Genomic DNA, 10,813 nt, shown 5'->3' on the forward strand with positions numbered 1-10,813 from the left:
TGCTGAGACGCCCCTGACTTTTACAGCGATTATTCTTGTCACCGCCAGGGGCCAAGCTGCCCGCGGGGGTGTTTCTGCGGGCAGCGCGCCCTCGATCCCGGCAATCCACACGGCTCCGGCATGCCGGGAGCTCTCTTCTCGCAGCCCTGCTCCGAGAGCTCGGGAAACTCCTTGCAGGCCTCCCAGCCCAGCGAGTCCTCGGGGGCTGCGAGAGCCTCAGCAAAACGCCCTCCAGATCGGCCGGGGCGGCCGCTGCCCTCGCGTGCCAGCCCTGGTGCGCTAGAGCGCCCGCGACTGCGCCCGGGCCGTGACGCCGACGCGGAGCAGCCCGAGCAAACGAGCGGGACGGCCCAGGCTTTTCCGAGCGCCGTTGCGGTGCCGCCGGGGAGTGTCGGCGCCAGATGCACCGGGATGGGGCCTCACCCGCAGATCTGTATCAGAGGGCTCAGACAGCCGAGGCACGCTATGTGCGGGTGGCTCAGTCAGCTGGAGCAAGGTCTCCAGATAAGATAAGCCTGCGGGTTGCTGAGGAGGCTGTTCTCGGCCGGCGTTGGCGGGGTTATTGCCCCGGCAGGGTGTGAGCCCGGCTACGGAGCAGCGCTGGGTGGGACGGCGGCTCGGACCCGGGTTTGCTGGGACGGCTCTCTGGGCTGGAGCGTCTGCCGCCCCTGCCCCGCGCTCTCCTTGCTCCCCGCGGCCCCTCTCTGCCCAGCACCAGTTTCCCCACTGCCTTTCGGCTGAATTCAGTTTGGGTTGTGAGAGGTCACGTTCACACGGGGGCTAAAGCCGAGGTTGGGCTCAGCCAGCACTGCTGCAGAAGGAGGGTGTTAAGGGTACAAAACACTGCGTGGCTGGAGAGGGGAGAAATGAAAGCCCGTGCTGTTTGGTGCAAGGGCACTGGTTGTTTTGCGTCCGCAACAGCTCCTGTGCACAGTCCTGCTGCACCTCGGTGATGCTGGAAGATACAGCTGCTGGGGCGAGCAACGTCCTGCCTGCTGCAGAAAGAAAGGATGTTTCTGCAACATCTTCCTTAAGTTATGATTGCCTCTCTCCCTTGGGAAAGGCATGTGCCCTGTGCCGGGACTGCCTGTGTCCATGCACAGTCTGGCACAGCGCTGCAGGACGTGTCCCGCTGCAGTGGGAAGAGCCAGCCGCAGCTCCTTGCCGCTCCGCTCCCGAGCGGCTCATGGGTCTTTATGGCACCCGGGGGGGCCCTGAACCGCAGCAGAAGCAGCGACCAGGTCACCCAAAATGTGGGCGGCTGGGCGAGTTTCCAGCCCGCAGCGCTGGCTGGGTTGCGGGCCGGCGGGGCCTGGGTTTATTGGCCTGCCGCAGCACGCTGATGGGTTTCACACGCCGGCATTAGGAGTGTTTATGAACTCGCTCCCCGTAAAAGGGGTAAAAGGCCACGTCCCGCAGGCCCCCTTGGCGCAGTCTCCTCCCCGGCTGCAGCCGTGGCGGCGGGGCCCGTCACGAAACATGGTGCTGCTGCACCGCACGCGCCCCGACCGACGGGACGGGTGCGGGGTGCCGCAGGGAGATGCGTTTCTGCTGCCCTCCGAGCACGACGCGCGCACGGACGCGGGTGCAGGGCTCAGGCGGGTGTTTCAGCCTGGGTATGTTCGCCCTGACGCTTGCTTGCCGCAGTCCAGGTGGAGCTGCGCATCGCACCGTGTGCTGGTGATGGGCTTTGACTCATCTGCTTGTAAAGCGAGAGGCGTAGCCCAGGGCGCATGCATCCCCCACGGCAGGCTGCGACTGGCTTTGCTAAATCAGCCGAAAAGGGGCCTGTGGGGGGGAGGCAGTGGGGCCGGGCAAGGCTGAGCCCCGGGGCTCTGCTCCTGCCAGGCTGCTGGCGGCGACGCCTGGGCTTTGCTGGCCTCTCCAGAGAGGGTTACGGTCCGAGCGGTGCTGGGAGCGTCCTGCCATGGGGGCCTGGGCCAGGCGCCGAGCGGTCCGTGGGGGCCAGCCGCGGGGCCGTGCCAGGCCTGAGGAGACATGAGAGAGGCCAGTCTTTGCCTGCCTGCCGGCACAAAACCTCCCTTAAAAGGGAGCAGAGCCGGGGACAGCTGTCCCTGCTGGGAGTCGCCTGGCGCCGTGCTCAGCCATGCTCACCCGGTGAGAGCGGGGGCACCCGCTGTCCCCGAATTTCCTCAGTGCAAGCTGCACTCACCGTGGTGCGGGCAGGGGGTCCCAGCGCGGGCGGGCGGCCGGGGCCGGGGTGCTGCCCTCGCTGCACCACGCCGGCGGTGCTCGCCAGCCCGAGCTGCATTTGCTGTAGGGCAGGATGAGCCTGGGACCGAGCAGAGCAGTGGGGCCTGGCATGAGGATGGGGGCTCCCACCTGGAGGAGAGGTTAGGGCACAAAGCAATCCCAGCTGAGCCGGGAACTTCCTCCTCCTCCAGGGACTGCTTGCCACCTTGCATCCTCCAGCCACAGGCCATGGTCGGCTCCGGCAGCAAAAGGGCCCCATTTTCCGCAGGCACGGAGCGATAGATGCCCTGCATTTCTGGAGGCAGACACCAAGCGTCCTGCCGCTGGCTTCACAAGCCCTCGTGACCTTTCCAGCCCAGCAACGTGCCCTGGGGATGATTATTTCATACAAAACAGACCTTTGGATAGGCTTTTTATTTCCTTCACTGCCAGACGCAAAGGAACAACCACCCTCCTCCGCCCCAGCTCCGTGACGCCTCCTTGGGGCTGAGTCCAAAAGGAAAAGCAAGTCCTCGCTGCTAGCAAAACAACAACAGTCAGCCATACCGCTGGGCAGGCTGTTGGCAGCACGCTGAGCCGTGTCCCGCACCCACGCCGTTCCTGGGGTGCTGGAGGGTGGGGGGCTGCAGCCCTGCAGCCTCTCCTGCTTTGTCTCATACCCCAGACTTCCCGTGGGCTGGAGGGCCCTGAGCAGGCACTGACCGGGGGCCAACTTTCATACTCCCTCGGGAAGAAACCCACTGCTGTTCAGAGGGGGCAATGCCCTGGGAAGCTGTATCTGGCGGTTGGTTAATTGGCAGATGCCAATCACACCTCCAGCCCCACCCTGAGCTGGGCTTCGGGCACTGCCACAGCCCAAGCCTGGGCAGGGAGCCAGGGTGCAGGGGTTGCAGGGGTGTAGAGTGCACTGTGTGCAAGGGTGTGGGGTGCAGGGTGCACGGAGTGCAGTGGGTGTATGGCTGCAAAAGCTGCAGGTGGTGCAGGGGTGTAAGGGAACAGGGGCCGCAGGGGTGCAATGGGTGCTGGATGCAAAGGGGGCAGGGGTGCAAAGGGTGCGGGGGGGGGTTAGGGATGCAGGATTCAAGGGATGCTGGGGTGCAAGGGGTGTAAGACACAGGGGGTGCAGGATGCAAGGGATGTAGAGGTGCAGGGGTGCAGGATGCAGAGGGCGCAGGGGTGCAGGCTGCAAGGGGTGCAGGCTGCAAGGGTGGGGGGCAGCGGTGCAGGCCCCCGCGCGGGAGGCGCGCAGGCTGCGCGGGGCGGGTGCCGCGGCCGCGGGCGGGGCGCGCAGCGGGGCGGGGCGGGGCGGGCGCGCAGTGACTCCGGCGGGGCCGGCGCGGAGCTTCCCAGAGCAGCCGCGAGCCGAGCCGAGCCGCGCCGAGCCGCGCCGCCACCATGCCCAAGTGCCCCCGCTGCCAGAAGGAGGTCTACTTCGGTAAGGGTCCCTTGGCCCCCCGGGCCGCGCCGCCCCGCGTCGTGTGACCCGCGCTGTGGTCCCTGCTGCCCCGGTGCTGGGCACCCCGGCGCTGCGGTTCCTGGGGCGCCCCGATGCTGGGCACCCCGGCGCTGCAATTCTTCGGGGCGCCCCAGTGTTGCGTGCCCTGGTGTGCAACAGCCAGGGCGCCCTGGCTGGGTGGCTCCCTAAATCCACCCAGGGAGAAGGCACCTTCCCGCAGGTGGGTGCACCAAGGCTGCTGCCGGAGCCTCAGCCCTGGTGCCCCTCAGCGTCGCCCACCGCCCTGTGCTCGGGCAGCCCTATGGGGCACCGCTCCGGACCCCAGGCCTGGCTGGCACAGCCCGCTGCTCTGGGGACATCGCCGGGCATCGCCCCAAAGGCGAACTGTGCCCTCGAGCACGCTCCTGGGTCCGGGGGTTGCCCGCGTTGTCCTGCGTGGTGTAGCATGGTGAGCTGACAGCCCCTCGGGGAGCTGTGGCCGTGCTGTTTTGAACGGCACAGCAGGCGAGCTGCGTGTGCTGGTTCGGCCTGCCCGCCGGGCTCGGGACGGCTGTGCTCCCCAGAATTGGGGCCCAAATCTCCAGGGACCTGCCAGTCCTGGTGCTGTGGTCCCGCTCCCTTGCCATGCGGGTGCTTTGGGGGTTTGAGTCACTCGTCCTGCCAGCAGCATCTGCTGAAGCGGCTGAGCTTCGCTGCCGAGCTTCCCTGCTTGCCTGGTCCAGCTGAATTGGAGGGGGTTTGCTGGGAGCCCCTATACACGCTCCCTGCTTTCTAATTTCCTGGAGACTGCGAGGGATCTGTGAGCCTCAGTGCAGGCACTGACTTCTGCTTTCGCTGCCCGATTTCTGCTCTGCTCGTGGGTGTGCCCTGTTTTTACCCTCGCTTTGCGGAGGAAATCGGGGGCGCGAGCACAGGGGCTGAGGGGCTGGTGCCGGAGGCTGCGCTGCTGGCAGCCGTGTCCCTTCCCGACGCCCACGCTGGGGGAATCCGCTGGGGAGCCCTGGCCGGGGTGGGCTGGAGGTCTGGCGCGGAGGAAACCCCTCTGCCTGGTCAACGTCGGCTTTGGCTACGCTTGACCTGGGAGGATCCACTTGCAATGCTGATCCCGACAAGCAGTGCGAATTGGGAACAGGGGACGTGGCTCGCGCTTGGCCCGCTGTGCCGGCCCCGCCAGGCTCCCGCGGGGCGAGGGTTTGCCCTGCCGGCAGGCGTGGCTGCAGCGGCGCCGGGATCGGGATCGAGGAGGTCCCTTCGGCCAAGGAGGGACTCGCCCCTGCTCCGGTGGCTCTTACAAAATCAGCGCTGGTAGGGCAGAAGGCGAGGAGGGCTCGAAAGCGGCAGGCGAGCAGCGGCCGCGCTGTTTCTGTGCGTGGAGATGAGGTGCGCTGGGACAGGAAGCAGGGCAAGCCCGGCTCCGGCGGGCCTCGGGGTCTTCTGTGCCCCGCTGCCCTCCTCGCGGCGCCTGGGGGCCACGTCCCTCTGTAAAGAGAGGGAGCGCGGAGGAGACGGCGGGGCCCGCCGAGAGGCGCCCGGGGCAGGGCGGGCTCCCGCGGGCTCGTTCCCGCCGGGGCTTTCCGGGGGGAGGACGTTGCCGCCCCGCGCGCCTCGCCAGCTGCGCTCGCAGGGCTGCAGACGCAGCCGGCGCTTCGTGCCGCGGAGGGACAGCGCCGGGGTGGCGTCTGCCCCCGCTCCCACCTCTGCGGGCGCCGTCTGCTCCTTGAATAAGCTGCTGTGGGCACATTTGGCCCCCAAAGAACAGGCGCCTGGGGGGTGCCTGCTGCCAAGGGCCGGGCCGGGAAGCGGGGCGCTCTGTCCCCTCGCTTGTCCCCCCTCGCCAGGCGTGGGAAGAGCGCTTGGACCTGGCGCTGAGCGGGTTCCTGTGGAAAACTCTGCTTCATCGCTTAATGAATCCCTGGGAGCGCAGCTGCTGATAGCAAGGGCTCACACGTCTGCGGAAAGTCCCCCCTCTGCGCCACAATTCCGAGCCATCCTGTTTTATCCCCCCCTGCGTAAACACGCTCCGGCCTGAGCAAACAGGTGCGTTGTTGGCGCCGTGGCCGCCCGAGCCCGGGCCAGCCCCGCTGCGGTTTGCTACGGCGCGCGCACGACCAGGGCTGCCGCCATGCGCGGCAGCTGGAGGAGCCTGGTTTGTGCTCCTGGGTGGGAAGCAGCGACAGCTTTGCCCCCCTGCTCCTCGTCGGCTCGGCGCCCGCCCCCTGCGCCCCTGCCGACTTGGGCGAAACGTGGGGCCGGGGGGCTCCGGCGGGCCGGGGCGAAGGCGTTCCTGGCAGGTGGGCGCTGGTCTCCAAGCCTTCCCCAAAGGCTGGTGGCGGCTCCCTGTGCGGCGCAGCTGCCTCTCGCGCGGATGCGGCCCCCTCTCTGCCCCAGCGCTCTGAGCTCTTGCGTGCTGGCACCTGGGTGTGCACGGCGACATGTGCGCACAGCGAGCCCTTGGGTTTGAAACTTGGTCCTCTGTCCCAGACAAGCGGACCTGAGAAGATACTGGTGTGCAAAAAACCCCTCTGTCCTCCCAAGGGTTGGTACCAGGGAGGCCAACTTGCCAAAAGTGACTCGCCTGCCTGGTGGGTGGCCCGAAGCAGCATCGCTAACCCCTCTCCTTCTCGTGGCAGCCGAGAAGGTGACTTCTCTGGGGAAAGACTGGCACCGACCCTGCTTGAGATGCGAGAAATGTAACAAGACCCTGACGTCCGGCGGCCACGCGGAGGTAAGGTTTGCCGTCAGGATGGCCCTTGCCCGGCCGCGGGGCTGGCCCGGCCTCGCTGCGCGCCTCCAGCTGCAGGAGCGGGGAGGCGCCTGGGGCTTATTCTCTCTCTCTCTCTGTCCCGCAGCATGACGGCAAGCCGTACTGCAACCACCCCTGCTACTCTGCCTTGTTCGGGCCCAAAGGTGAGGTGGTTTCAGCCGGCGTTGGGGGGGGGGCGGTTCTGGGCTCCCGTTTTCCCCAAGGCTGGGGCGACTGCCCCCAACAGCCGCCTGTTGCAGCGCGGTGCTCGGCGGCCCTGCTGCAGCTCCCGGGGATGGCACGCGGCTCGACCGCGAGCCGAGGCAGCGACCGCCGGGATGAGCCAGCCCGCAAAGGCCCCCTCTCCGTTTCGGCAGGATGCCCTGCCTGAGGGTGCAACGGCTGCTGCTGGCCGCTCTGGGCTCCTCTGACTCCTTCCCCGCGGGACGGGGCCTGGGCGCCCAAAGGTGCTGCCACTCCCTGCCTCCCATTTATCTTTTCCTGGAGGAAACCTTGCTGCTGCGTTTGCACCCAGTCACTCCCAAAGTCCTGGGCGTTTGCAGGCAGCGCTGACCCCGCTCTGCCTCTCTTGCAGGGTTCGGCCGGGGAGGAGCCGAGAGCCACACGTTCAAGTAAACTCCAGGTTGGTGCCTCCCTCTGGAGCTCCCCTCCTGCCTCCGGGCCGGCGGGGAAGTCCCGCATGCTGCTGCGTCTCTCCAAGCTCGGCGGTGGCTTCCAGCCCTCGTGCCTGTGCTGGGGCGCCAGCCCCATGCGACTGCTGCCGTCTGCTTAGCTCCGGCAGCGGACACCAAGGGCTTTGGCTTTGAGGCCTGTTGGCAAAGACGGGGTCTCCCCCGAAGCGCCGAGCTGTCCCTGGGATGTCTCCGCTCGCGGCCCAGCCCCACTGCGGCTCCTCCGCTGTTGTCCCGGCATGACTTCATCTGCCCTCTCTTCCATCCCTCTCCAGGTGTGACGGCCGGCGTTCCCAGTGCAGCCCGAAGACGGCACAAATGCACCACAACGGACAGGCATTTTAATCCACTCTGTAGTAGACTAGCACCTTAAAAGCAATAAGTTACCTAGGGATGGAGCTGGTGCGGAGAGGGGCTCCGCTCCTCCGGACGGAGTGCCGCAGGGGTGGGGAGTTTGGACGCGCCGTCGGGTAGGAAACTTGGCCGGTGTCACCGAAGGCCGCCGGGAGAGGAGCCCGCACCCTTCCAGCCACAACCCAGCCCCGCTTCTGGCACCCGGCTCTCGCGGCAGGGCCTGCACTTGTATTCTCGACCTGTAATAAACCGAAAGACGCTTCCCCGCGTGGCGGCTGTGCTCTGTGTGACGGGGTCCTGCGGGACGCGCTCGCCGGCGGCGGCGGCCGGGCAGGGCTGCTGGTGCTGGTGCGTCCTCCGTGAGGGGCTCTGCTGGCACTCGTGGCTCTACGGCGGGTGGGAGCAGACCGGGGAGGGCAGCTCTGCCGGGCACGGCATGGGGCTGCTGCCCCGAGGCCTCGCCAGTCCTCCAACCCGAGCTCAGGTGCGGGTGCCCTGGGCTGGGACAGTCTCTTATTGACTGTCGCATCAGGAAAACCTCAGTTACTTCAGCTTTCACGAGTCCGTTGGAAAGGCTCAGCCAGCCCGTGGCTCGCTGGCGTGGCAGCCCAGGAGGCAGCGAGCTTCCTTCCCCAGGGAAAGCGAAGGCACGGTATTGCAAAGCGCGGGCCGGCTCGCAGGCTCTGCCCTGTCCTGTTTGCAACCGCTCGCCCTGCTGGAAAAATATGACTGACAGGTGTAAAAGGTGTCAGTTGGAGGGATGTTCATAATGCGGCTTCTTAAGCATACCTTTTCCCAACCTGAACCACCCAATTTACATATTCTTAGGTATTTCACAACCCACGTTGGATACTTTTATCTACAATTTACACGTGCGTTTCTTTAGAAACTGCTCCACGTCTTACTGGGGCGCTGGCCTTAGTAGGATTTGGCCCCAGATCCTCAGGGGTCAGAGGTACCTGACTAATGCCAAAATCTTTGGTGTCGTGGGCAGCCTGATCTGATAAGCATCTTAAAACCGCCTGTGTGCTTAATGTCAACAGCCTCCGCACCCATTAAGCACACTTCAGCCCGACAAATTCAAACAGCCAGAGCTGCCCCGCCTGCCACCCACTTAGCCGGACGAAAGCTCGTGGCTGTATAAAGGCAAATCAGGGCTATTTCTGTCCCGTCACCCACGAACCTCCCTGCTGGTGAGGTCTCTCGGGGCCCCGTGCCTTCCCGCTCCCGCTGTGCCACCACCAGCAGCCTTCCCAGGCTCGCCAGCGTGTGCGGCGCCGTCCTGGAGACGTGGGCCCTGTCGGCGCTGAGTGCTCTGCCCCTCCGCGCCGGGCACCCAGTAAGCACAGCTGGTGCCCAGCCTGCTCTGGGAGTCGGGAACTTGGCTCTCCTCTGCAAACTGGGCTTCAAAGCGAGCTAGTGATACAGTCCCAGAGGCCTCGAGCATGCCAATGAGATAGTTTGCCCTTGATGTTAAAAATAATAGTGAGTACAAGCCTCATCACCCTCTGGGCTTGCATAAGCGTGCCCCTGGGAAAGGGATCTGTGAATTGGTCTCCTGGTCTTCCCAAACAAGGCTCCAAACCAGAACTTTTTAGACCAGCTTTCCAGGAGCAGATAATTACAGGGGCAAGAGCCTAAACCCACAGGGACTACTAGGGAACCAGATAACGTTTTGGCAAAATCAAAAGTTGCCTGGAGAGAAGCTCGGGGCAGCCCAGCTCTAAATAAAAGCACTTTCAGTGGGTAGTGGCAGCACCTGGGGCAGGACGTAGTGCACTCTGCCTTCATCAGAGCATCCTCAAAGCCCCTGTCAACAGGGCAAGGAAGCTGCAACCTCCCACACTTTGAGCTCTGCCACCACATCCTCCTTCTGGGGTGAGCTGCGAGTGCTGTGCTGACGAAAGCAGCCTGCTTTCCTCCACAGGGGTCTTGAATGAATCTTAACGGGCTGCTTTATGATCGTTTAGCTCCAACACATTGTAATGAAGGCAGGCTTGACCTTGCTTAGCAGTCTGCTGTGTTCTCCTGTCTGCCAGGGCTGTCTCCTGCCCTGACACTGGGGTGGAGGGCACCCTGGTCCCTTCCTACCCACAGCCCTATTGGTTTCATGGGAGTAAGTGCAGTTTGCTTCAAAGTGGTGGACCTGGCACAAGATGATGGGGGAATTGCCCTGGAAGGAGTCTGTTGGCCATGTGGAAAATGGTATAGAAAACACAACTGGATGAGACCTCGAGCAGCTTGCTGGAGTTGGGAAGCCGGCCCTGCCTGGGGCAGGCCTTGGACTAGAGACCACCAGAGCTGCTTCCCAGCCCAGGACTTCCTGTGGGCTGATGGAGGTACCTGACTTCTTCCTGTTCTTGCAGGTTTTGGTGCAGTGTGGCTGTCTTGCAGTAGCTGTAACTGGGTCCTCCCTTGGTCTCCGAGGCTGGTCCTACGTCCATGGGGCCCCACACTGTCAGTCACCACCCTGCTGCTGAGTTTTTCCATTGGCTCCTCACGGGCTGCTGAGACTGTGACTTGCCTTGGGCGTTGCTACGTATGTGTGACGCTCGGGGTGGCTCTCCTTGCTCTCAGCACCGCGAGAGACATAGGAACTGAGCTGTGCAAGGTCTGTGCAGCCACAGGAAACGTGCAATGAAGCTAAACCCAAGCTGCAGCTGCCTCACCCCAGCCTCTGCCTGGGGGTGGGTGGAAACTGGAGATGCCTCAAGCAGGCTCTGGGGATGAGCCTTTGGGTTTCGGTTCCCTCTGCCCCCTACAGAAAGCCCTGCCAGCCTCTCGCTCGCCTCCTCCTCTTGCCGTCCTGCAGCAGACACTCCCGCTGAGATGGCGCTTAGCCGCCGCGCTCGCTGTCGGGACACTCCCCTCCGCGTGCTTTGCTCGCTCGAGTAATGCCCTTGGGCCTGCTCCGGAGGGGAGAGTCCCGCCTCGATGCTGCAAGGTTGGGCAGTTCAGGCTTGGGTCACATCCGGACGGAGCCTCGGTCAAAGAAAACACATGATAAATTGATTTAAAACTTGCTTCGGTGTTTGGAGAGGAAGAAGACACAGCTGTATTGCATTTGGATGGGAGACCTGCGCCTGAGCCAGGCCCTCTCCTCCGTGCTGCCCCGATGCTGGGAGGACGGGGCGAGCCGGGGAGACGGGCTGTCAGCAGACACAGTCTTTTCTCCATTAAACAGTAAATCTCCCCAGCCTGGAGCGCGAGCTGCACAGACACGTGGCAGCGTGGTTTCCAGAGCCGCTCATCCGTGATGCTCCCAGCTCCGGCGCGGCAGGTGGAGGCCCTGGGGTCTCCCAGAGCCCCCGCTGGGGAGCTGGAGGCTGGCAGGGATGGTCCTCGTCCTCCCGG

At 64.8% G+C, this 10,813-nt stretch overlaps 1 protein-coding gene across 1 annotated transcript; it reads left to right on the forward strand.

The window, feature by feature from the left end:
• Positions 1 to 3,538: 3,538 nt before the first annotated feature.
• CRIP1 (cysteine rich protein 1) lies at positions 3,539 to 7,721 on the forward strand. The gene is made up of 5 exons (XM_067300731.1): positions 3,539 to 3,649; positions 6,301 to 6,395; positions 6,520 to 6,577; positions 7,009 to 7,056; positions 7,381 to 7,721. Exons 1-4 carry the CDS (start codon positions 3,610 to 3,612, stop codon positions 7,047 to 7,049), a joined length of 234 nt encoding a protein of 77 aa, XP_067156832.1. The 5' UTR covers positions 3,539 to 3,609; the 3' UTR covers positions 7,050 to 7,056; positions 7,381 to 7,721.
• Positions 7,722 to 10,813: the final 3,092 nt, after the last annotated feature.

Source organism: Apteryx mantelli, chromosome 8 (genome assembly GCF_036417845.1).
Source record: "Apteryx mantelli isolate bAptMan1 chromosome 8, bAptMan1.hap1, whole genome shotgun sequence".
Taxonomy (NCBI): Eukaryota; Metazoa; Chordata; class Aves; order Apterygiformes; family Apterygidae; genus Apteryx; species Apteryx mantelli.

What these genes read in the sequence shown, in the direction of transcription:
- CRIP1 (XM_067300731.1), top strand. Translation starts at nt 3,610, where the DNA reads ATGCCCAAGTGCCCCCGCTGCCAGAAGGAGGTCTACTTCG. An exon ending in CCAGAAGGAGGTCTACTTCG is followed by an intron (nt 3,650 to 6,300) that starts GTAAGGGTCCCT and finishes TTCTCGTGGCAG; the next exon opens with CCGAGAAGGTGACTTCTCTG. An exon ending in CGTCCGGCGGCCACGCGGAG is followed by an intron (nt 6,396 to 6,519) that starts GTAAGGTTTGCC and finishes TCTGTCCCGCAG; the next exon opens with CATGACGGCAAGCCGTACTG.